The 23,720-nt window shown below is 57.6% G+C and overlaps 2 protein-coding genes across 3 annotated transcripts; both read right to left on the reverse strand.

The window, feature by feature from the left end:
• Window positions 1-1,422: 1,422 nt before the first annotated feature.
• ADGRG3 (adhesion G protein-coupled receptor G3) lies at window positions 1,423-6,863 on the reverse strand. Its single transcript, XM_032195784.1, is given in 12 exon segments — window positions 1,423-1,538; window positions 1,795-2,081; window positions 2,608-2,701; window positions 2,988-3,280; window positions 3,526-3,638; window positions 4,127-4,227; window positions 4,651-4,690; window positions 4,764-4,886; window positions 5,006-5,146; window positions 5,668-5,782; window positions 5,878-6,040; window positions 6,770-6,863. Coding segments are annotated over 12 exon segments (1,680 nt in total).
• Window positions 6,864-7,727: 864 nt separating this feature from the next.
• Window positions 7,728-21,117, reverse strand: ADGRG1 (adhesion G protein-coupled receptor G1). 2 transcript variants are annotated; one of them, XM_032195847.1, is made up of 14 exons: window positions 20,997-21,117; window positions 15,254-15,341; window positions 14,330-14,746; window positions 13,708-13,825; window positions 13,419-13,566; window positions 13,144-13,269; window positions 12,605-12,721; window positions 12,076-12,121; window positions 11,585-11,688; window positions 11,388-11,503; window positions 10,519-10,793; window positions 9,129-9,240; window positions 8,626-8,894; window positions 7,728-8,455 (listed from the first exon to the last, which is right to left on the reverse strand). In XM_032195847.1, exons 2-14 carry the CDS (start codon window positions 15,291-15,293, stop codon window positions 8,334-8,336), a joined length of 2,010 nt encoding a protein of 669 aa, XP_032051738.1. In that variant the 5' UTR covers window positions 15,294-15,341; window positions 20,997-21,117; the 3' UTR covers window positions 7,728-8,333. The 2 variants fall into 2 exon arrangements, with proteins under 2 accessions (XP_032051738.1, XP_032051739.1); XM_032195848.1 differs by having other exon boundaries at window positions 11,585-11,685; window positions 20,997-21,106.
• Between the last annotated feature and the right edge of the window lie 2,603 nt (window positions 21,118-23,720).

The raw sequence follows: 23,720 nt of genomic DNA on the forward strand, positions 1-23,720 counted from the left end.
GTCATATCCCTTGGACCTTCTCATCCCCTCCTGGCCCACAATGAAACAAGCATGCAGGAAAGCTGAGATACAGGGGCTGCTCCAGGGGGATGAGATGAGGTGCCTCATGGGGTCTGGCTCCTGGGAGGTAGGGCATGCTGTTGGGCTCTTCAGAATCCAGCAACCCAGCAAGCCCTGCCTGCAGGCTTAGCCTAGAGAGCAAATAGAGCCACAAGATTTTTTTTTTTCACAGACTTTCTTACTCTGGGTTGGCTTTGGAAGGGGCAGGCATCACTGCACAGAGCAGGGGAACGTGGTGTTTCTAAAATGGCCCCATCTATAGAGAACAAATTACCGGAAACCTTCAGTGGAGAGGAAGAAGGTTTCTGCTTTTCTCCTCCCCAGAATGAGTCACACAGGCATGTACGGAGAGGGAGCTCTTTGCCCACCAGAACTGGACTTTGTGCAGTTCTTGGTGTCACAGCATGCATGTGTATGTGCATATACAGATCTCTCTTCCTTCTAAATGACAGCAAATTGCTAGAAAGATTTTAGGTCACTTATACATCCCTAAAATTAATAAAATAATAAACATTGCTGACTTGTAAACATCAAAGACTAAATCCGTAGTGCTTAGACAGCTAGCAAAGTTTTAATGCTAAAACAGACATGGATTGGACAAGACAGCTGTTTTCTCTGAGATGACGGGTGTTGACTTGCACACACAGATGTAATACAGCATGGAGGGGACAGCGCAGCTTGGGGAGCAGCCACAGCTGGCTGAGGGTATGGGGGATGCAGCACCCTTGTGCCCAGTGGGCCGAAGTGTGGTGTCCTCATGGAAATCGCTACTAGCTGCAGTGTTCTGCAGGAGACAAGCGCAGCAGATCCACTGACTGAAGAATTCTCCCAGGTTCATTTGGAGAGGCCGTATTGTAAAGATGCTTGGTGGATTAACCTCTTTTGCTAATTCTCAGACCTGACCCTCATGGGGTCTGCAGAGTCCGGGTACAGCAGGAAAACCCACCCCTGGGCTGGTCCAGTGCCCCACTCCATCTTCTGGGAATTATGGGCAAAGATCAGCATGGCCCCATCCAGGATGAAGGTAGCCAGCTCATGGGCCACAGCAAGAGTCCCTGGGGAACAAGATCAGAGCAATTCTGAGGTCACGAAGCCTGCAGGGACTTTGGCAGAAGGGCAGTGTTGGGATTCCTTGCACCAAGGTGCTGTGTGCTGCCCAAGGCAGGCCCCCAGGAGCAAAAGGACAAAGCAAAAAGTCCTGCTGGGGTGGATCAAACCCAATGAAGGATAAACTGAGGTATTGGTGAGGGCCAGGACCACACTGGTCAGCTGGGGTGCTTGTCCTCCACAGGGAGCTGTGTCCTGCAGGCTGGAAGCTTGCGGGCAGCAAGTGCGCTCACTGGGAGGAAGTCCAGCCAGCAGCTATCCCTGCGACACAGCCATGGTTCTGTCGTTCTTCGTGATGTGGGAGAGGGAGTTTGTGGTCTCCTCCATCTTTGGGTAGTAGAGGACAACCAGCCAGATGAAGATGAAGAGGCCTGCAGGGGAAGGAAGAAGGACACTCAGCATTGGCAGAGAGAGGGTCTCCTCTGGGTGCTTCTCCAACCTCTGCACAGCACAGCACTGGTGGCTGGGACCCATTGGTGGGGTCACTCTGCTCCCTGCTAAAGGGGAGCCAGACAGTGCCAGTGCCTTGGGACCCCAGTCAACCACTGCCAAGCTTGCTCTTGCCTCCCATGTCTTCCCAGCCCAGCCCTGGGAGCCAGCACGCTAGAGCTTCAAGCTGTCTCTGACCTTGGAGGGAGTTCAGGATGGCAGAGAGGTAGAACATAAGCACTGAGGAGCTGCCATAGCTGAGGAATGTCAGCGCCCAGGTGACTCCCAGCAGGCAGAAAAGCCCCACAACTGCCAGGGCCACCCTCCAGGCTTTGCAGTGCCCCTGCACCATTCCAGTGCTCCACAGGTGGCAGTTCTTCCAGGCTACCACCCCGAAGATGACTGTGTTGAAGAGGAAGACAAGGCCGAAATAGCCACAGTTGGTGATGTAGTGGACAAGGACGTGTTCAGAATTGATCCAGCACCTGAAATGAGACAACTGCAATGTCTCCAGCAGATCTGCTACCCCCACCTCCATGGCAGCACCCACAAGAGCCCCCCATGGTCTCCTCCAGAGGACTTGTTTGGAGATGCCCTCATTGCTAGTGTGATTTTTTCCAAGGCCAGGATGAAGCATGGGGGACAGCAGGGCAGAGGAAGAGGAAGCCCAGGGAAACTGCAGGTGGACCTGGGACATCCTTTGTGTCCTGGAGGCCTGTGGGCATGACTAAGGAGGCTTGGTGAGACTGCCCAGCTGCTCCTGCCCACCCTAAGGTTCCATCTGTGGCTGTGCATTCCCAGTACTGGGTGCCTGTGGCCAGAGTGCTGTTGCACGACGGTTACCACAGCTCAGTTTTAATCAAGATTAGGAAAGAGGAAGCATTGTGCAAAGCTGAACAGGATGGACACAAAAACCACACAGCTGCACTCCCAGCAGGACAAGGTCACTGTTCCCTATGCTGAAGGGCCACCCAACCCCTGTGGGCAGTGGTGTGAGGCCATGCCACGCACAGGTGGACTACAGTCGGGTGGTCCGTCATCCGAATGTTGTATTTTCCATAGCTGCCAACGGCTCCTGCCACAGCCACCACCAGAGCAGGGAAGCCTGAAGAACAAAGGAGACCATTGTGGGGTAGGCTGGGGAGGCAAGGGGGTCACTTACAGTGCCTGGGCTGGGGAGAGCAGGGGTGGGAAGGAAGACACCAGCAGATCATGGGGTCATCAGGAGATGGTGTCTGTAGGAGCTGCCCCGAATTCCCGTGGGCAACGCCACTCACTGTGCTGAGCCTGGATGGGGGCTTACACTCTCTGTCACTGCAGAGCCCTGTCCCCGCTGGCTGTAACCCACTCACCCTCTTGCCCTCTGGGGTGGCCCAACAACCAGTGCTCACCCCATCCGACGAGGCACAGCTTTGCCAGGTAGTGGTGTATGTAGGTGCCAAGGACCTTGACGAAGAGAAGGTAGAGATGACAGCCTTCCAGCGCAGTCCAGGTGAAGCAGCAGAGCAGGCAGTAGTGAGTGAGCCCCCCCAGGGCACTGCACAGCCCCGGCATGGCCCTGCTGGAGACCCCACTGTTGAGCAGGAAAGCCAGGTTGAGCAGCAGCAGGCTGCTGACCAGGTTCATGTGAAGCCCCAGGTTGGTGTGGAGGCTCTCCTCAGACCTGAATTGCTGGTAGTTGCACCTGGCAGGGAGCAGAAAAGACCGGGGACACAGCTGAGGGGGGCAGAGGGGGCCCACACACCGTGGGGAGGGTCACAGCAGGCACTGCCAGTGTCAGGGGAGAGGAGCATCCCCTGGCCCCGGCCCCAACCTGGGGGTCACCCCTTACCCCAGAGGGTTCATGGAGATACACCAGGCCTGGGACTGCCCATGTCCCTCCCACCCCCAAACCCAGCCAGGGTCCATGGAGCCACTGGCACACCCTACCTTAAGAAAATATAGAAGGCAATGGTGAAGATGGAGAAAGCCACAGCCACCCCACAGCTGGTATTTGCCACAGCCACCACCGTCTGTGCCATGAACCTACTCAGAGCCGGGTTCTGCCAAACACATGCACCCTGGGTCAGATGGGCCCAAACCAACCTAGAAAACCTAGCTACAGCTGCAAGAACCACAGGGCTGCGTGGGGTCCTGCAGCACAGGAGGAGAACTCCCGGTGAGGTGCTGCAGGACCTCACAAGCCCAGAGCCCTCAGGTATTTCTCCAGGGAGAGTGGAGGGGGGAGTGGGTCTGAGGAGATGCAACCTCTCTCGAGGTATGGGCACAGGATGAGGGAAGGGCCCCTGAGTCTCAGTGCTCCCAGAGTCAGGCCACATCCACCCTTTACATCCCCTACTGATATGCTCCTGCCTTCTAGGGCATGAAGCTGGGGCTGAGGTTCTTTTTAAGAAAGGCCTGGGCTTGCCTGGGAGCAGAAATGACTGTCTCTGTGCAGCTAGTGGTGACACTTGAGGGACCAAGTAGGTGAGGGATGGGCTGGCAGCATAGCCAGGGTAAAAGCAGGAGCTGTAGGGAATGAGGTTGTCACCAGGAGGAGGGCGAAGAAGGTGAGATGGTTGCAGGAACAGTCTGTCTGCTTGTCCCCAGGCACTGTGACACATCCTGTGGTGTTCCAGCCCCCTGCCTGCCCTGCAACCAGCACAGGGTGACAGCAGTGAGCACCAGGCAAAGCATCCTCCAGCCAAGCCCTCCATCCCACCCCACAGAGACCCTCAAGCACAGGTGGGGGAGCTGCAATGCTTCTTGGTGGGAAGGAGGTGGGAGGACGGAGGCTGAGTGTGGCACACAGTGTGCCATGGATTGTCTGATAGCGCTGTGGCACCCCTGCCCAGCAGGAGCAGAGTGCTAGGGCCATGTCCCAGCGACAGAGCATTCCCAGCACAAAGCCCTCAGCATCCCCAGCTGACTCTACACAGCAGTGGGGACCCGACACAGTAGTGGACCCTTCACACCCTGGCCAGAGGCTTTTGGCAGCTCTGCAGGAGTATCCAGTGCCACCTCCCGCCAACTTTCTCCCACCCCGCTTGCTCCTGACCCCAGCAAGACCAATACCTTGGTTGGGATCCCAGAAGACACAAAGAGGGGTGACATTCTGCAAAGGGGAGAGTGGTGTGAGCCTGTGCCTCAGTGGACAGACAGGGAGAGGGAGGGCACATCCAGCTTACAGAGGGCAGCTGCCGGTGGGCGAAAGTGAGACGCACAGGGTCCTGCAGCCCAGAGATGTCCATATCCTCCACCACGATGCCCACCACAGTGTCATCCAAGACCTGCCCCATCTGGTTGTCCTCCTGTTTGGGGCAGCGCTGGCTGAGCTGAGCTGGCAGCACGGTTCCTCACAGCCTCCTGGTGCTGCCAGCAGCATGTGCTGGTGGCTGGCACGGGGCTGGAAATGATAGAGAGCTCATACCTCGAACATGCCGAGCTGCTGGATGTCGAGGACTGTCACCACCACGTGTGCTGCCTGGCTGCCCAGGGACTGGAATATCTCCCGAGGGAGACGGATTTTGCCTGCTGTCCCCTCCTCCATCGAGCTGATTGTCATGGGGCCCTGCAGCAAGGAGCAGTGGTCTGGGGGTCTCTTGCAGGCAGCATCCCACTCGGCCACATCACCGCTTTCAGGACCCACCAGCCTTGCTCCAGGCACAAATTCAGCCCTGCTCAGGTGGGTTTTACTGAGCAAAACTCAGTAAAAAGCCAGGAGCCCGAGGGCAAACCCTTCTCACCAGTGCTCAACAGCCAAGGGGCAGACCCGAGGGCAGACCCCAGCGGGAGTCCCAGCCTGCTGTCACCCTGTGGGACACGGTCCCCTGGCATGTTTAAGCCATGCGAGCACCTTGGGACAGGCAGGAGGCACGCAATCTGACATTTTCCTCTGGGCTAGCTCCCTGGGGAATGATGGCCAAAGAGGCAGGGCTCTTCCACAGCGCACCCAGCTAGCCCAGGGCCTGCTCAGCACGGGATGCTGGAGCTGCTGCAGGTCCAGGAAGCAACTGCAAGCGTGGGGTGGAAGAAATGCGCCAAGGCCCAGCCCGCAGCGTGGGACCCCAGATGGCAGCGGTCACCCCTCACCTGATCTGGGGAGAAGGAGAAGAGGAGGTCGTGGGCCAGGTCTCTGCTGACGTTCAGGTGCAGTGCCCGCAGCCTGTCCATGCCGTTCAGTGTTGGCCCTGCCCTCTGCACCAACCTGGGGGGCAGGCAGGGCCGTGAGGCACCAGGGCACAGCAGGGCACTGCCCCGAGCAGCTCCAGGGCCCCACGGTGCCACTACCTGAGCCACTACCTGAGCCAGCGTGTCTGCAGGCAGCGGCAGGCAGGGCGCATGGAGCGGCGCAGCTCCTTGCAGCGGCGGGGCAGGTCCAGGGGCAGGCCGGGGGCCTCGTTCCTCTCCTCTGGCTCCACCGTGATTTTGCAGCATACTTCGATCCCGTCCCCCCGCTTCAGTGCTGCAGGAGGGGGTGGTGAGGCCCCAGCAGCAGCGGCATGGGGGCCATCGGGGCTAGGTGGGCTGGGGTCTCACCGGCACAGCTGTCCTGGCCTCGCGCAGCGTCTGGGGAGCAAAACCTAGCGTCAGCCCCCCACCCTGCATGGAGATGGGTGCCAGTCTGAAACGAGCACACTCAGAGGCTCCCTGGCTGCCCTCTCTTGTGTTATTAAAGGCATGCCAGGCTTCAAAATGTGACGACAAATGTGGGAGCTGGTAGCTGCAAAGGCAACGCATCTGCCTTGATGTACCAGTACAGCCACCCCACCTGGGAGCCTCACAGGAGGGATCCCAGGCTGCGGGCACCATTCTAGATACCATGACTCATCTAGATCAGCACAGCACCCCACCCAGAAGCCCTGTCTGTGGCACAGGGCTCAGCCCTGTTGCTATAAGGCAGAGAGGAGGCTGTAGGGGAAAACCCCTCACCTTCCTCTTTCTCACATTTTTTTCTCCCAGCTCTTCACATTCCAGGACTAACTCTGTCTTGGACTACCCACACTTCATTCATTGCGTCTGGGGTGAAACACCACTGTGGTCTCTGGGTCACAGCCTTCCCACAGGACACATACATAGGTGGTGACCTTGTCCCCTCCTCCCCCTCACCCACTACTCACCAGAAAGCAGCAGGAGCAGTAGAACTGTGTCCAGGTGCACGTGCTTCATGCTGCTTTGCAGGTATCCCAGCCACCCCAGGGCTGCTCTGCTCCTGTCCCAAGGCACTGCCCTTCTGCAGGCTACCCCAGGGCTCGCAGCTTCTCCTGAGGCAACAGCCACGTACTCATTTCCTTTCTGCAATCCCCTTGCCCCTTTCTGTGGGTTGGCCAGTAACTTCCCACCTCAAGCTCACTGAAATAGTGCTGACGGTTACAGCTGCTTCGCCTCCCCAGTGGACTCCAGGCTCTATTTTTCTTTCCCTTCTCACCCTATCCTGCCCAGACCCGTTGTGCTGATGACCCCTCAGCCCAGAATGGTGAGTGATGTGTTGGGGTATCCCCGCTGCCAGCCAAGCCTAGGGTTCCCATGCCACCCGTGGGCACGATGCTCACATGCCCAAGCCCAGGTGCACCCGAGTTTGCAGGTAGGAACAAGAGTGACACAAGGGACATAAGCAAAACTCCAGGTCCATATTCACGTGGCCCTCCTACTGCTTAGCCAATGCTCACTGCAGTGCCTTGGTACCGTTGCTCAGCTGGCCATGGTGGTTCCTCTCCCCAGCACTGCTCTATGCAAAGAGGAGCTTGGGCACATCACTGAACATTGACGTGAGCTGCCAGGGCTGCACAGGGAAGGGAAACCTGCCCACAGCCCAGCAGAGAAACACCTTCCTTTGTGCTGCATGGTGACAGTCACCAGAGACTGCAAACGCTTCCCGAGCCCTGAGGCCCGCTGCTGTCACCCTAAAGCCAACAGCACCAGGCTGCTGGTGCTCTGTTGGGAACAGTTATTGGTCTCTGCTCAGCAGGATGGTGTGGGCCATACTGGTGTGCAGAGCCTTGTTGAGCTGCAGAAATTCAGCACGGAGAAAAACTGAGTCCTTCCCTGGGGGTGGGACAGCCCTGTTTGCCAGGGCACACTGGAGGGATGAGGGGCAGTGGCAGAACCCCAAGGGACAGCTCACCAACAGCAGAGACCCAGGATCGGCATGCTCTGAGCAGGAACAACTTTAATGGGCACAAGTCTCATGTGCGAGCACAAATATTAAACTTTTACACCATACAAAAATAGAGAAACATTCAACAAAATAACAAAAATAGATTATTTCAGCTGCTAGAGGGTGTTGCAGTGGTTGTTATTCTGTCTTACCAGGGAAGGGCCCTCTTGGAGGCCACCAGCAAGGCCTGAAAACGGAGCCTTTCCCTCCTGCTGTCCCTCCTCAGGGAGAGGACAGGCCTTGGGACACTGCAGGGGACATCTGGGAGCACTGGGGGGCCTGTTCTTGCTCCTGCTTCCATCCCTTGCCACAGCCCTGTGCATCTCTCTGTCGTGCCCCTGGAGCCAGCCTGTCCCTGTGGGAGCAGGTAGGGGATACCCGGTCAGGGATGGGGACACCCAGCTACTTCAGGGGACGTGGTGATGGGGAACGCGGAGCTGGTGGAGGCGAGGGGCTGGGGGTCTCTGCTGCAGATCCCTGTGCTCCCGGCAGCCCCATGGGGCAGGTGAGTAGCAAAGCGGCCGGCGCTGGTGCTTGCCATGGCCACAGTCCATGCGGGGAGCCCCGGCCAGGCAGCCCCGCGGCATGGCCAGCACGAGGCTCAGCCAGGGTGGCTGTGGCTGCTGTTAGGCTGCAGTTTCATGCTGTCAGAGCTGCTCTGGGAGTTGGAGGACTTTTTCGCCTGCAGCACCATGGTCCAGTACCAGAGAAAGATGAGAAAACCTGGGTGAGAAGGGAGAAAGAGTGGTTCAATCCCCTCAGAGGACCACCAGTATGCCAGTGAGCTAGCCAGTCTCCCAGGGCTGTATCTTCTCATAGCCCATCATCACCACACCCACAAAGTCCCAGGGCAGCTCATGCCCTTTTGGAGGAGCCCAGTGCCCCAGGATCACCTTGGAGGGAGTTGATGATGGTGAAGATGTAGAGGGAGACAAGGCCGAAGCTGCCGGAGGTGAAGGAGAAGAACACCAGTGCCCAGGGAATGCCCAGCAGGATGCTTAGACCACAGAGGGCTAGGACATGCTTGAGCTTGTGGCCTTTCTTGTTCTGCCGGAGGATCTCCCGGACCATGGCCCCCAGCATGACGGAGTTGAAGAGGAATACCAGGCTGAATAAACCCAGGTTTATCACGTTATGGATCAGGGGGCTCGTGATCCAGCACCTAGAGGGAGGAGAAAAAGCAAAGGGTTACACCGTGTCATCCCACAGGGGGACAGGGGAGCATAAAGGTTCTGGGCTAACTCAGCACCCATCGTAGTTAAACCCAGAGGGGGGATCCCCTGCCCCACCTTATGCAAAGCCCCAGGAAAGCCACAGCCTTGTGGGCTAAGGAGGTGGAGGTTGAACCAGATGACTTTAAGACCAGGGACCAAGCAATCAATTTCCCATGACTTACATGGTTGCACTGGTGGACTTTCCACCAATGGATTCATACACGGGAATGGAGAACGGGCCATAGTTCGTCCAGTTAGTCAGGAAGATCAGCATCACGCAACAGAAGGGGAGTCCTGGGTGTAAACAGAGTAAAGTGGCCACCCTCATCTCTGACCCACAGACCTTCTGGAAGGACTCATTGCCTCTTTTTCCTCGTAAGGTGGACAATGTCCTCTCTCCTTGGGGTGAACCAAGGAGGGAGGCTACAACACGGGTTCCTGGTGTAAGCCCTGGCCAAGGAACGGGCTTTTGCTGCACAGAGCCCAGCTGGGGGTCTCACAGGGTGATGGAATTTTAGGCCACAAATGATCATGAGATCTTCTTACCACAACCTCCTATCCAAAGGAGGACAGAGATGTATGGGTGTCTCCTGTATCAAGCCCATCTTTATGGGCTGCCCTGGTGTACTGGGTCTGGCTAGGATGCTAACTTTCCCTGCAGCAGCCCACACAGTGCTGTGCTCTGCACTTGTAGCTAGAACAGCAGTGGGATCACCCCAGTGCTGTGTCTGCTGCTGAGCAGTGCTGGCACAGCATCAGGACTCTCTCTAACCCTCCTGGGGGGTGGGCAAAAAAGTGAGAAAGGAACATCACCAGGGCAGCTGACCTAAACCAACCAAATGGATATTCTATACTAGATGGTGTCACACTCAGCAATAAAAGGTGGAAAAAGGAAGAGGGGGGGCTCTCGCTGTGAAAACGTCTGTCCTCCCAAACACCGGCTACGTGCGTTGAGGCCCTGCTTCAAGGACGTGGTCAAGCATCACTCATTTGTGCAAAGTAGAGAGTAATTTCTTTCCTCTGTGCTTCCACGCAGCCTTTATTTTTTTTTTTTTTCCTTTTCGCCTCCCTTTTCCCCTTTCCCTTTTTCCCTTTAGCTAAATTGTTTAATTAACAATAATCTTTCCTTAATAATTATTTCTTCCCTTTAATTAAATTATCCTTATCTCAACCCATGAGTTGCTCTTTCCTGTACTTCTCCTCCTCTTCTAAGGAGGGGGAGTGAGAGAGCGGTTGTGGTGGAGTTCAGCTGCCTAGCACGGTAAAACCACCACACCGGGGTGTCTCTTTTAGAAAGAACATCCCACCGCTATTTAAGGACCCCAAGCAGCGGCTGTCACATGCCTCCCTCGCTGGGTGACCTGCCTTTGCTCTAGCCCCTGTTTCTGCTCTCAGTCACTGCGTCTCCTGCCTTAGTGAAGAGACAGATCCCTCTGCTCTCAGACACCACAGCTATGCCTCCATCCCCATCCAGGCACCATATATGCTGGGAAAGACTTCCAGGGGCAGAAACCAACCCTACCATGCCCCACTGTCCTGCCCCTGGGGAGTCTCTGGCTCCCCCATGCTCACCCCAGCCCACCAGGCAGAGCTTGAGGAGGAGGTGGTCATGGTAGGCATTGAAGACTTCGATCACAAGCCGGTAGAGGTTGTAGCCCTCGATGCCCATCCAGGTGAGGCAGCTCAGGAGGGAGAAGTGCAGGAACAGCCCCCCAGCAATGCAGGCCGCATTGCTGCTGCTGGCAGCCAAGTGTGCTGAGATGAGGAAGGTGAAGTCCAGGAGGAAGATGGCACCCAGCAGGTTCATGTGGATGTGCATGCTCATGATCTGGTCTCGCTGCTTGCTTCTGGAGAAGTGAGGGGAAGAGATGTCAGCACCCTGCCTGGCCAGCATCACTGGTGCCCCACTACACCCCACAGTGTCACTGGGGCAACACACCACACCCGAAGAGTTAGGAGAACCCTTGTTAGTGTAAGGGGCTGACATACTGACTCCACGCATGGGACTGACACAGGCAAATTCAGGTCTCTGCAGCTGGCCCTGCACTTCAGATTTAGTCTACGGAGGGTTGGGAGTGACACACATGTATTTTCAGTTCCCAATCATCCACATAGGGTCAGTGATATTACTCGAGAAAAGCCACTCTTGTTCTCCCTGACAAGATCTTTGTCGTTTTCTGCTTGCCAGTTCCATGATAACAACCAAACCGATTTTCCAAAATCAACAGGTGTTTGAGAGTGCCTTTCAGGAGACCTGGCAAAGAGGATAGTTTCTGGAGGGGTACATTCTGCTTTCTTCCAGCCTGGCTCCTTCATTATGCTCCCAGCTGGACCACCAACTGCCTTTGGAGAGCTTGGGCCCTCCCCAGTGCAGGAAAAATGCAGAGGGAGCATGGGGTGTCCTGTCAGCCCACTGGCTCACCTGGGCACCCAGACCATACCTGAAGTAGAGGAAGAAGATGGTGCAAATGGATGCCAAAGCTGAGATAAGGCAGCCGATGTACGTGATGATGCTCAGATACTCTCTGTGTATGTAGGTAATCTCTGGAGAGGATACCTGGGGAGAAGAAGGAATGAGACAGTGAAGGAGCAGTGCCAGGGGGAATAATGGAGAGAGCTGCGGAAAGGCACTACCCACCATTAGCACAGCAAAGTAGGTAAGGTGGTTGCATCTGCAGTATGTCTGTCTGTCCCCCTCCACTGTTGTGCAGCCATAGCTGTCCCAGTTTCCAGAGCTGGCTGCTAAAGAAAGGGAAAGCATCTGGTGACCGGCAGAAACAGCTGCTTTGGAGCTCAGAGCTTCAGGTTAGGGTGTCCACAGCAGGGAGAAGGACAAATGGGGGGGGTCCCAGATCACCCCATGCAGAGCACACACTGGCAGGAATACATACACAGGATTGCTCGCCTCAGGGGCAACAGTACCCTCCCTGGAGAAGGAGAAAGCTCCTAGGTTAGATATGGAGGAAAAAGCCTGAAATTGACCCCAAGGGAAATGTTTATGGAGCTGGAGCAAGGGAGCTGCAGAACAACTTTCACCACCAACAGCAGGTCTTCAGTACTCAGCCAAGGGAACAGAAAGAGCATCTGTGCTTCACACAAAGGCAGAAGCTCCTGCGCCCATACACTCACCGGTGCTGTCCTCCTGCCAGAAGACGCACAGCAGGGTCACATTCCTCTGAAATGACAAAACAACAGGTCCTGGTCAGGATGAATTGCAAGTTTGGTAGGGGCAACACTGAACAAAAGGTGAGATGGTCTCAGGAGATGAACTGGCCCATATCATGAGCAGAGGCTCAAGGTAAATACTTCTCTTGGCAGTTTCCAGAACAGAAGCCTCCTCCCAGGCCCCACTTTTAGATAAGGAGTTCATCTTTGAGCAGTGGCTATGAATGAGCCAAGAAATATTAACTCAAATTATCCCCAGCCCTGGAGATTGTGCTGGAGTTGACACATCTGCAAATCATCATCCACTGCACAGAAGTAGGCAGAGCCGCCACTAGTGCACGTGGTGAAGCCATGAAGCCAGAAGATGCAGTAGGTTGCAGCAGGCCTAGGACCTGCTGGATCGTGACCACTCTTCAAGCTGGTAGGGCCTGAGCCATCCCTGCCCCTCCGTTCCTGGAGGGATTGGGTGTGATGGGGCTATTCCCCCACTTACCGGCAGTTGGTTGTGGTAGAAAGTGAGGACCACTGGGTCAGAGAGATTGGCCACCACCGTGTCCACCAGGGAGATGCCAACCACCTTGTCACCCAGGATGTGGCTGCTGTTTTCATCCTGTGGGAGAAGGAGAGGAGGTGGTGGCACTGCAGGAAGGGAGAGCTGCCAGGTGTGAAGCTGGCGAGAGTCCATAGCAAAGAGGACCTGTGCCGCTACCCTGTCAAGCCTCTAGCTCCTTTTTGAAGCATCTAACATCTCCAGAGCACCCCCTACAAGTGAGTGCCTTCAGCCTGGTTTGGTCAGCAAGGACTGGAGCTGGCCGAGAAGGGCGAGGACTGCGGGAGGGGCAGAGGAGAAGGCAAAGCCTAGCTGAGCTGCAGGTGATGCTGCAAGGTGCAACATGGACATGAATGTAAGGTCAGTCCAGGGAACGATGCCTTGTGCTGATTTGTACCCACACCCCCTGCTGCAGCTGTCTCTCTGCTGCCCTATGCCACCAGACAGTGGCACCCCACCGTGCTGCATGGCGCAAGCATTACCTGGAACATGGCCTGGCTGTTGACGTCCACCAGGAGCACCCTGTGCTCCACCACCTCCTCCTCCTTTGCTGTCACGAACAAGCTGCTCGGCAGATCCACGGCGAACCCCTGGACCTCTCTGCCCTCCTGCAAGGACAGACCCATTGGGACAGAGCTTGGGAAGATGCCGGAGGGCTGCTACTCTGAGCTCCACTGGGTGTGGTGGGGATGACGGGGGTGACATCTGCCAGCCCTGGGGTTGCACTTCCATCCCCACCAGCACCCCACAGACCCACCTCTCTCGGGGAAGCAAAGGCCAGGTGCTGAGGAGCCTGTGCGGTGCTGACTCTCAGGACGGTGGCACGCAGAGCAGCCTTCCCGAAGGTCTGGTTCTGCCCTTTGAGCTCCACGTGTGCCAGCATCCTCTCCAGGGCCCCGAGTTCGCTGTGGGGAAGGGGATGCAGTGAGCAGGGCAGCAGGTGCCACGCTGGGGACCAGGAAAAAGGTTGCCAGTGTGGAACGGGTTCGACCAACACCCTGCCCACCACCACAACCACCCGGCCTGCAGCCCAGCCCTGCACTCACTGCCGAAGCGATCGCTGTGCCGTGGCACCCGAGGCCGGCGCCTGTGCGAGGAGTCTGTCCAGGGCAGCGAGCTGGCCCTCTACGTCCTGCTCCCCGACGGGCATGATCTCCAGAGAGGCTGGTGGCACACGACAGGAGAAACTGTCAGGGGCACAGGCAGAGCCAGCTTCCCCCTGTCCCCAGCTGCTGGCCAGGGCTGGCTCCATGGCACAGCCCTCGCAGGAACCCAAAGCAAAGGGCTTCAGTGTGGCCCCACACTTGGGAAGCCACCAGAGACCCTGACCCAGATGGTTTCTCTGGCCGCCTGGAGCTCAGCATTCCCCTGCGAAGCACATGGCTTGCTGGGATTTCAGGGGGCTGTAGCACTTTGGAAAACCTCTGCCTTCATGCTTTGGCAGCTGCTCGCCCAAGGACACCTGTGTGACAGGGGCTGCCATGGGGCTGCTTAAGCAAAACCACTTGTCCTTCCCATCACCCTTAAGCTGTGTCCTGACATTGTCATAGTATGGCACAGCACCGGGACATCCCCAGTGCTCTGCTGATGGCTAGCACAGGCTGGAATGGAATTGACTCATTAAAATGATCTCATTATCTCATTAAAATAACACCAAACTGCCTTTACCAGGGAAAGAGTATTTAGATGCACTGTCAAGGGAGGTGTTCTTCTGGCCCTTGAAGACATAGGACACGTTGAAGATCTTGGTCCTTTCAGTCTTCCGCAAGTCCCCCTCCTGGGTGATGCTGCTGTCTGGGTCCCGGCCCAGGAGGAAGCTCTGCTTCCCGTATGCAAGCCGGAGGGTCCTGTTGTGCTTGAACCAGTAGATGCAGAAGCGGTACCGGCCCAAAGTGGGCGGCAAGCTGGACTGGTGATAAAAGTTTCTCCCGCTTGGCAGAAATGGACTTTTTATTATGAGTGCCTGGGCCGTGTTCTCAATGGAGATGTTGGCAGGACTGTGCTTGTAGATGACGGAGCTGTTCTCAGTCTGGTTCCTCTCTCCGCAGAAACGGAAATCCTCCTGGCGGGTGCTTGCACCCACCCCTGCATTGCACAAGCGCAGAGAGACGCCGGCTTAGCCAGAGGGGCAGCCACCCACACGCCAGCACGCAGCGTGCCAGGCTCTGCCCCAGGTGTGCCAAACCCTTCCTGGCCAGGCTGTGTGCCACCAGCCACCTCTGACTTGCCCACGGTCACGCTGGGAGGTTTGCCAGGAGCCAGCATGCCCAGGGCTACAGGAGACCCTCTCTCCTGGGGCTGGCTTCTCCCCAGTGCCACCCCCCCAGCCCTGCAGCAGGATGACAATGACAAAGGAGCACTACAGATGGATGGAGACCTGCTCCTTTCTCCAGAAAGGACTCCTCCATCTCCAGGTCCTCATGCCAGAGACCCTAGTGGAGGCACATCAGCCCACAAGATATTTCACCTCTGTGGAAGCCATGGCAGCAAACATCCCCCAGTGCCTTCAACCTTTGCATTTTGGGGCTGCCAATTACCTCCAGCAGCCTGGACGTGCTAGCCCAGGGCGAGATGTGACTGGGACCAGCCTACCTTGGAGGGGGGAGAGAAGGAGCAGGAGCAGGACTTTCATCACAGGTGGCTCTTGACTTTGTCTTTGCCTCACAGGAGAAAGCAGAGCCTGGAAGGTCACAAAGAAAAGAGGCCATGTAAGTATTTGGGGTGACAAGAACATTGCCCACAGCCAGCAGGGCACCAGGAGATGGAGAGCTGAGGCTGTGCAGGTGGGACAGTGGCTGGTGCAACAGCCAGCTCCCGAGTGCCTCTGCCACCCAGGAGGAGCTCCGGGTGCCAGACTCCCCACATGGCCACGTGAGGCTGGAAGGACAGGACAGAGGTGGGGGGGCAGACAAATCTCTGGACTCTCGGCCCCAGCACAGGCGCCAACCTCTACAGCTCACTGCTTCACATCTTGGTTCCTGCCCTGGCTTCTTAACGCAGGCGATAAAGAACAGAAGGAAATAGTGGTTTCCTAACCTGCCTGGCCTAGATTTGTATCTGGTGATTTCATCTCCTGTATTTTCAGCTGCGGAGCTGGTCATGTTGCAAACCAGAGCCAGTGGTGGTGGGAACGGAGCACGGTGCAGGACATGAGCATGCTCTGTCCCCCTACGGCTGCCACCCATCGCCTGCACCTGCTTGTGCATCGGCTGCAACACAACCCCACCTCCTGGCAGCAGTCTCATGGTTGCTGTGCAGCACTTTCCCATGCTCAGCTTGACACCTTGGGCTCCCACCTTCACAAGGCACCCGCCGAGGCTGTAGCTGTGGTATTTGCACCCAACAGCAGCAGCAGGGGCAGGTGCTGCCTGCAGCACAGTGACACCAGCCCCACCCAGGGGCCTGGGGTGAGAGCAGCAGGAGGTGGCAGGAACGCCCAGAGTCACCATGAGGGGTTCATCCCTGGGCAGCAGGACCATAAAGAGGCTGAAATCGGCCCATGCCTGGAAAGCTGATGAGGTAATGCAAATGTGCATCATCGAGGGCATCACGCTGAGCCCCTGGGACAGGACAGTGTCAGCACGGGCTGCCTGGGGTGGCTGCCAGCACCAAGCACTTGCTGATGCCCAAAGCCAAGCCAGCACCCAGGTTGCTGCCACTGCCAGGGCTGTGTCTGGCTCGCACATCGCTCCCAACCATCCTGCTCAAAACCCCCAGCACCGTTTCAGGGTGTCCTGTCCATGGGGACATAAACCTGGCCAGGCGTGCAGACGCCTGTTGCCTGTGTGAACGGAACTGCAGCTGTTTCACAGCATGTGAGACGGGGGGACCACCCGCCGAAGTGGCTGCAGGGCTCCCGCAAGCACTGCTATCAAAGGCTCCCTTTGCTGCACAGTTGAGGCTTTTCTGTCTAACCAATGGTGTGATGTCAGAAATGAGAGGAATGACAGATATCATTTTGGTCTCATGAGAAAGATAAAAATAAAGCCTCTTCTGTGTCTCACGAGCTCTCAAAAGCATCCAAGGGTTGTCAGTAGCGAAGACCGGGGATAACTGCTGGCTTGAAAACTTGTCAGCGGGTTGCCTGGTGGCAAGGGGAAGGTCCCACCTCATTTCTCGCCGAGGCTGGAAGTGGGGCTGCCGACCAGTGCTGGCCAGCCTCACAGTGCTGCTTGCCCAGGGCCAGGTTCTGGGTTGGCCTGGGTGTCAGCAGGAGATGGCTTGTGCCTGTGCTGAGACATGTTTCCCCACGCGGGTTTGCTAATGCGACACCACAGCCGCTTGCTGCTTTCCTGAGCAGAGCAGGAAGTCTCTCCAGCCAGCACGGATCCCGCGCACATCCTGCACCGGTGTGTCAGCACCAACAGGCAGAGTGCCTGAGCCTTCCCGCGACAATTTGTCACCCCTGGATGACAGGGGCTTTGGGCTGTAAATCAACCACCTACCATAGGCATAACGGTCTTGTACAAGCACCATGTTGCTGAGGTCCCCAGCATGGACATGACTCGCCAGCAGTAACTGGATGTGGATGAGGCCGGCGTCCCCATTCCTTGCTGCGTGCCCGGGAACCACACACATGCAGCCACGGAGTGAGAGCTTGTATTGAAAAAGCACAGCCACGTGATGGCAAAACGCAGGTGGCAACAGCAAAACACGCAGTGTGCCTAAAGGCAATGTTAAGCACCGGTGCTTGAAGCTGGGAGTAACAAAGATGTGAATGCAAACCGTGGCGCCACGGCACCGAGCCAGTGCATAGGGACACAAAGCTGCAAGGCTCCAGCCAGGGGAAGGCTGGCAGAGGGACAAGCTCTGACCCATTCTGCTGTGCTGGCACAGTTTGGATTTGGATTTGGATCCCAAAGAAAGGGATCGTCTCCTTTCAGCCATTACGGGGAGCCCAGATGAGACCAGAAATCCCCATGGAAGCGGGGCAGCTGGTATTTCCCCTCTGAGCTCTGCTTGCCCCAACTCGGTTGATTGCCTCTTCCTGAGCTAAACAATGCCAAGTGAAAATCCCCTGAAACAGTTTTCTCAGCACAAAAACTCCGTTCCCACCCATGCCCACAGCAGGCAATGCTGGTCCCCAAGTGCATCCTGGAGGCGTTGGGAAGCAGCTCAGGCGATGGCACAGCATCACTGCGCCCAGGTACCACTTGGCTCCCTTCTGCAAAAGCCAGAGCAGGGAGCTATTGCAGCAGCCGGGCAGGGCAGCCCCTCCACGCCAGCCCAACCTCCCTCCTTCCTCCCTGGAGCAGGAAGGCTTTTCCAGCCACCCCGCCCCAGCCCCCCCCCCCCAGCCGGGTAGCTCAGCTCCAAGGTTGCTCTGAGAACAATAGCACATAGAAAAGCTGCTGCTTTGTCAGAGATGAGATAAGCAGAGGTGGGGGAGATCGGGTCTGGAGCAGGCTCCTTACTGGCACAGGGCAGGATGTGTTTTCTCAGAGGCTCAGCACGAAGTATCAGGGCATTACATTGTGTTCTCTCATCAACATTAAATTAACGCGCTGCCCTTGCAAAGGGAAGCCTGGGAAGAAGACTTTATCTAAACCCGGAGGCAAGTAGAAAAAATAAAAAGCCCAGTGTTTATTACCACTGAGAAACCTTATTGATCTCTGGGTGACTTGGCACCAGGTATTTGATTACTTGGAGACAGTGAGGGCATGTGGGTTTTGCACATGACATTTTTCCCAAGAAGGGAAGATGCTCTCATGTCTCACACAAACACCAGCAATGGGTAGATACAAGGGCTTTCATCTATTTTGCTTCCAGGCTTACTAGTAAAATACACTACTGATCTGTGTCTTGAGCCTCCAAGATGCTAATAAGGACACGGCTCTTCACCCATAGCCTGCTATTCATGGGAGAGAAGGCAAAGTTTTGTGAAATAGATGGGGGAACTGAGGCACAGAGAGAGGCATGTGAGTGGCCCCAGGCACCCAGGACAGAGTCCCCCAGATAGGATACAGAGCGATCCCATGCAGGGGGCAGGGGCCACCATCAGAGGGGATGCTCAGGAGGGCCCCAGCCTCGGTCACTCTGGTGATAAGGTTCATCTTCACCATGTGTCCTTGGCCTTGGCCAGCATCCTGTGGGCACAGGGGCCAGCCCACACATTAGTCACAGCATCAGCATGCAAGCGGCACCAGCAGGCACAGGGCAGTTTTGGAGAAGGGACATGATCTGATAAAGATTGCCAGGGGCCCAGCAGAGCTCCCTGACAGACCTGATGTCCTTCACGGGCCGATTGCCACCTCCCCTCCTGAGGAAGCGGTGGGAGAGCTGGCGGGAGGCAGAGACAGCCCCGACCTCCAATGCTCAAAACCATTAAATTGAAAACCATTTAACCATTTCCTAAAAGACACTGCAACCAGAAATACCTCAGCTAACAAACCCAACGCTTCCTTTGCAGTGGTGGGGAACACACAGCATCTTGTTTGGTGTCATGCAAAGCCACCAGCTTCAGCAAGGGCTATACATAGTCTCCAAAGGAACAGGTACGCCTGCAGCAGTGTTGAGGTTGCCACCGCCTTGGAGGAGCAGCCTGCATCCTCAAAGCACATTGCAACTGATGTGAAGTCTGGGGATTTCAGTTTCCCACCTGCAAGAAGCAGGGCTGGCCTTGGTGTGCCCACTCACACATCCTCATGGTGCACTCAGCCTCAGGCATGGGCTGCAGCTGGTAACACCGAGCCAATGGGCAACACAGGCTGCTCCTCACCCTGTGCTGAGCGGGTCTGATCGTCCCCAGCATGGGGAAAACCAAGCCAGTTCATGTTTGGCTCGGGATACTTTGAGGATGGCAGCAATTCCAGTGCCTGCCAAGGGTGAAGCGACTCCTGTGGGGCTTTCACCGGTGGGAGCTGTGGCATCACAGGAGCTAGGTACAAGGGCCTGGGTCACAGATCGCCTGGTCACTGCCAAAGCCCAGCTATCGGTGAGCTGAGGGGAAAGAAGTTTACGGCTCAGTGCCCTTCCGAAAAACAAGTGCTGGCAGGCTGCTGCCCAGCTGGTGCCACATGGGGCTGGCACTCACAGCCCTCCTCCGGCTGCAGCCAGAGCCCCCAAGCATGTGGGAGCTGCTGTCTGCAGCACCACATCCCTCTGACACCCATGGGTGCCACCAAAATACGCAGGAAGGCCAGCCCCAGTGTGCCCCATCCCGGCAGCACACAGTTGTTTGCAAACCTGTTGCTCTCCGAATAGCAGCCCCCAGGCTGCAGGATTAAGAGCTGGACTGGAACCAACTATGCAGCATTTTTAGGCCTTGGCTCAATTCACGTGGGAGCAGCAAACCTTGCAGGGGCAGAGCAAAACCCACTGAGGCTGTGGTACTGAGGAGGACTGCACTCACAGCATTGCCCAAAACCTGTTTTCTCTCCTGTTGTCCAGGTCTCTGAAACCACCCCTAGCTCCCTGCTGGCAGCAGAGCTCCTACATATAAGTGGGTACCACAGCTCCCAGGCCATGAAATGAGCCTTAGCTGGCTCCCCCACTCACAGCGGTCTGGACTTGCTGCTAGGAGCCTATTCCAGGAGATTTGATTCCAGTTCTCCAGCCGGTCTTGCTGGGTCTTGCCGCTCTCTTTGCCCCTTTCCTCAGGGACCCCTCAGGCAGCTCAGGGGCGGGGAGCACCCATGGCAGCCCCAGCAATTTGCCGGGACGGGCAAGCCGCAGTGCTGCAGCAGGAATCCCCCGGCAGGCACTGGAAGGAGAGCTCCCTGTCGAGACAAGCCAACCATCCCACGGGATGCCGCGCTCTCCGCCAGGAAGGAGAAGCGGGGTGTGCCGGTGGTGCCCTGGGTTGGGAGGCGGTGGCTGCTCACAGCACGGCTCAGCAGAGTGGCGGGGGCTTCGCAGGGCTCAGCTGTGCTGAGGGCAGCAGCCGAGAACAGCTGCCCCGCAAAGTGCACGGGGATTTGCGGCTCCGGGGCTGAATTCCTTTCAGCCTGGCTGCTGGGCAGAGGCAAGGCCGAGCCCGATTTAGCAGGGAAGGGAAGCGCCCGTAGGGATGGAGGCTTCCAGGCAGGTCGTGCCTTGGCTGTGGACAGCGGGGCGCTAGGGGAGAGCCGTCTCTGCGGGGACAGAGGCGTCGCAGCCCGCGCAGGGACACACAGCACACGTCGCAGCCGTGCTCCCCACCTCGTCCCACAGCCCACCCGGCACCCCGGCCCCCAGGAGACCCCCACGGGAGCTGGGGGGCCAAGTGCCCGTAGCACCGCCCGGCCCCCAGCCGCGGTCCAACCCCGAGCGCCCCGGCCCCGCCGCTCCTGCCCCCGGCCCCGCAAGCACCCCAAGCCGCTCCGGGACCCCCGCCCGGCTTAACAGACCCCGTTACCTGGGCCCGGCCCGGGCTGGGCGCGCTGTCCCGGCACGGCACGGCTCCTATCGGCACGGCACGGCACGGCTCCGCTCGGTACGATGCGGCTCGGCTCGGCACAGCACTGCTCCTATCGGAACCGCACGGCTCGGCTCGACTCAGCCCACCCCCGCCCCGCCGTGACTCAGCGGGCGGGACCGGGAGGAGCCGAGCAGCACCGGGTGCCGCCGAGACCCTCAGGGACCCCCGGGGGGGTCGCGGCGCCCCCAGCCTTTGGAAGAGGCACCCGGTCGCTGGAGCCGGGCTCGGGGGGGGTCTGTGTGGTCTCGCTCCTGGGGGAGCTCGGCTGGGGCGGCCGGGGGCCGGGCTGCCTCCTTCCCAGCACCTTGCGGCTCCAGGCACGGCGCAGGGGCTGGCGGGTGTCCAGAGGAGGAAAGGAGTTGTTTGGCTGGCAGGCTGCACGCTTGGCTGCAAAAGGGATTAAAAAAAAAACAATAATAGTTGATGGGAGAGCAGCCGGGACGGAGCGTCCCTGCGAACTCTGCCCCGCTCCATGCAGGAAATGGGGGGGACGAGGAGCAGGACAAGCAACAGAGCGAGGAGCGTGGCTCTTGCCCAGTGCCCAAATGAAGGGTCCTGAGCGTGGGGCTTGGTCCCCGCAGCTCCACACATGCACCTGGCTCCACACAGACCCCCATATCTGAAGGAGGAGGGCTGGGGTGTGGGGTCAGGGGGTGTCCCTGCCTTCTGAGCCCAGAGGTGGGGACCCTGCCCCTCACCCTGGGGCAGCTGCAGGGTTTGAGTCTGGGGGCATCCATGAGGAGTGGCAGCAGCGCTGATCACTGCAGAGCCCACAAAGCTGCTGCAGAGAGGGGCACAGCTCGGCCAGGTTCCAGCCTAAGCCGCCTTTTGTGTGTACTGAAAAGCAGTCGTGCGGGAGAAAGTCGGGCTCCAAGGAGATGGAGGGAGGAGAGTGCGCTGGGAGGTGGCCAGGAAGTGCCTTGGGTAAATACTGGCTCTCACAGATATTTCCAGTTGTTTGAATGGAACTTTTCTTTTTGCTGGGGGAAGGGTAGACACACTGGCAGCAAAGGTGCTGGGTGGCACAGAAGCAAAAGTCGGCCTCTGTGCCAAAGGAACAACACGCGGCTGTGCTGGGAGACAGGGGTGGTGCCTCTGCCCTCCCTCCTGCCCTGCACTGGAGGAGTCCAGCACCTCCATTTGCATCACCCACAAGCTGCTTCTGACTTTGTTCCAATTCCAGCTCCCACAGGAAGCCAGGCTGCCTGCCGGGGCCGTTCACATGGCCTCACGTGGCCACGCCACGGCTAACACAGCTCCCTTTGATGGGCAGCGGTCCCACGCTATGGAGACTGGGGCTGAGCCCGATTTCAGATCGAGCATCGGCACGCAGTCCGTAGCAGCCAGAGCTGTGGGAGCGTCGCCACGAGCTGAGCCTGCTCCCACAGGTCACCCTGACCATTTCGCCTGACCCCATCAGGGACCACCGTAAATCTGCCTCCTGGGAGAAAAGACACAAAAATGACCAGCAAGCAGAGTATCGCTGCCTCCTTCCCGGCCCTTGCTGGACCCGCTCTTCACTCCTTCCTCCGGCTAGTCAGGGATGAGGCTCTCCTATGGGTCAGGTGCTGCCCCCTGTCCCGTGGTCACGCCTCTGGTGTGACTCTGATGAGGAAAGGACATTTTAGGCCATTTTCTTGTAACTGTTTATGTAACAAAGGGACTTTTGTCTGCACTTGACGTTATCAGGAGGTTAACAGAGTTTTTTTTAGGTTGATGCCTGCACTTGTTGATGTTATCGGATTATCTTGAAGTCAGCAGGCCTTGCTGCTGTTTCAAAGACCCTTGCAGAGCAAGGGGGGAGGAAATCCTTGTGTTGTCCCTTACAAGGGAAACTTGCCCTTGGGCTCAGGCCAGCAGCAGTCTCTTGGCCTGATAAGGATTTATTGCTCAAGCTGGGAAGTTCCTAAAAGCCATAAAAGTTCCTAAAAGCTGTGCGAGCACCTACCCCAGAGCCTGTCCATGTGAGTGTGAATTTGTTGGTAGCCTAGGTGGTTATCTAGGGTTGTTACAGTCCCTTGGGGGTATCCCCGTGTCTCATCTGGGCTGGGCTGCAGGCAGCCCTTGTATGGCCTGAAGCCTTGCAGGGAAGAAGACCTGTCCCCAAATGGTGTGAACGCTTTGGGTGGGTGAGGAGCAGGGCAGAGGTACAGCTGTGGGAGCCGGGGTTCAGCCAGGCAAGGATGTGTCTTGATGAGCTCACCACCAGGCTGCTGCTGGCAGGCAAGGGTATCTCAGTCATCTGAAGCCTGAGGCATGGGCAACAGAGGCAGGAGACCCGTTGGGCTGTGCCAGTCCTGCTGGAAAGCAGCCACGGCCCCAGCCCAGAGCGCGAATCACCTCCCCCAACCCCTCTCCAAGATCCTTTACCCTGCGTTATTGCTTCCACCTGACGTGGAAGTTTGGGAGCCACCTCCTTTATCTGGAGCCTCTGCCAGGGTGGCGTGTTCCCCGCAGGTGGCACAGGGACAGGAGCTACTGCTGTGGTTGCTGTGGCTGGCTCAGCTCAGGCTGGCATTGCTGCTCCCATGGTGTCCGCAGTGGCTGGGGTCTGTGGCTAGGGGAGGGCAGGGGAGGGCTGCTCGCTGATAGCTCTGACGTCCCTGGGTGCAGTGATCCCTGACACCTCTCATCCCCCCCTGGGCCCACACTGGTTCTCCA

The sequence above is a fragment of the Aythya fuligula genome, chromosome 12 (genome assembly GCF_009819795.1).
Source record: "Aythya fuligula isolate bAytFul2 chromosome 12, bAytFul2.pri, whole genome shotgun sequence".
Taxonomy (NCBI): domain Eukaryota; kingdom Metazoa; phylum Chordata; class Aves; order Anseriformes; family Anatidae; genus Aythya; species Aythya fuligula.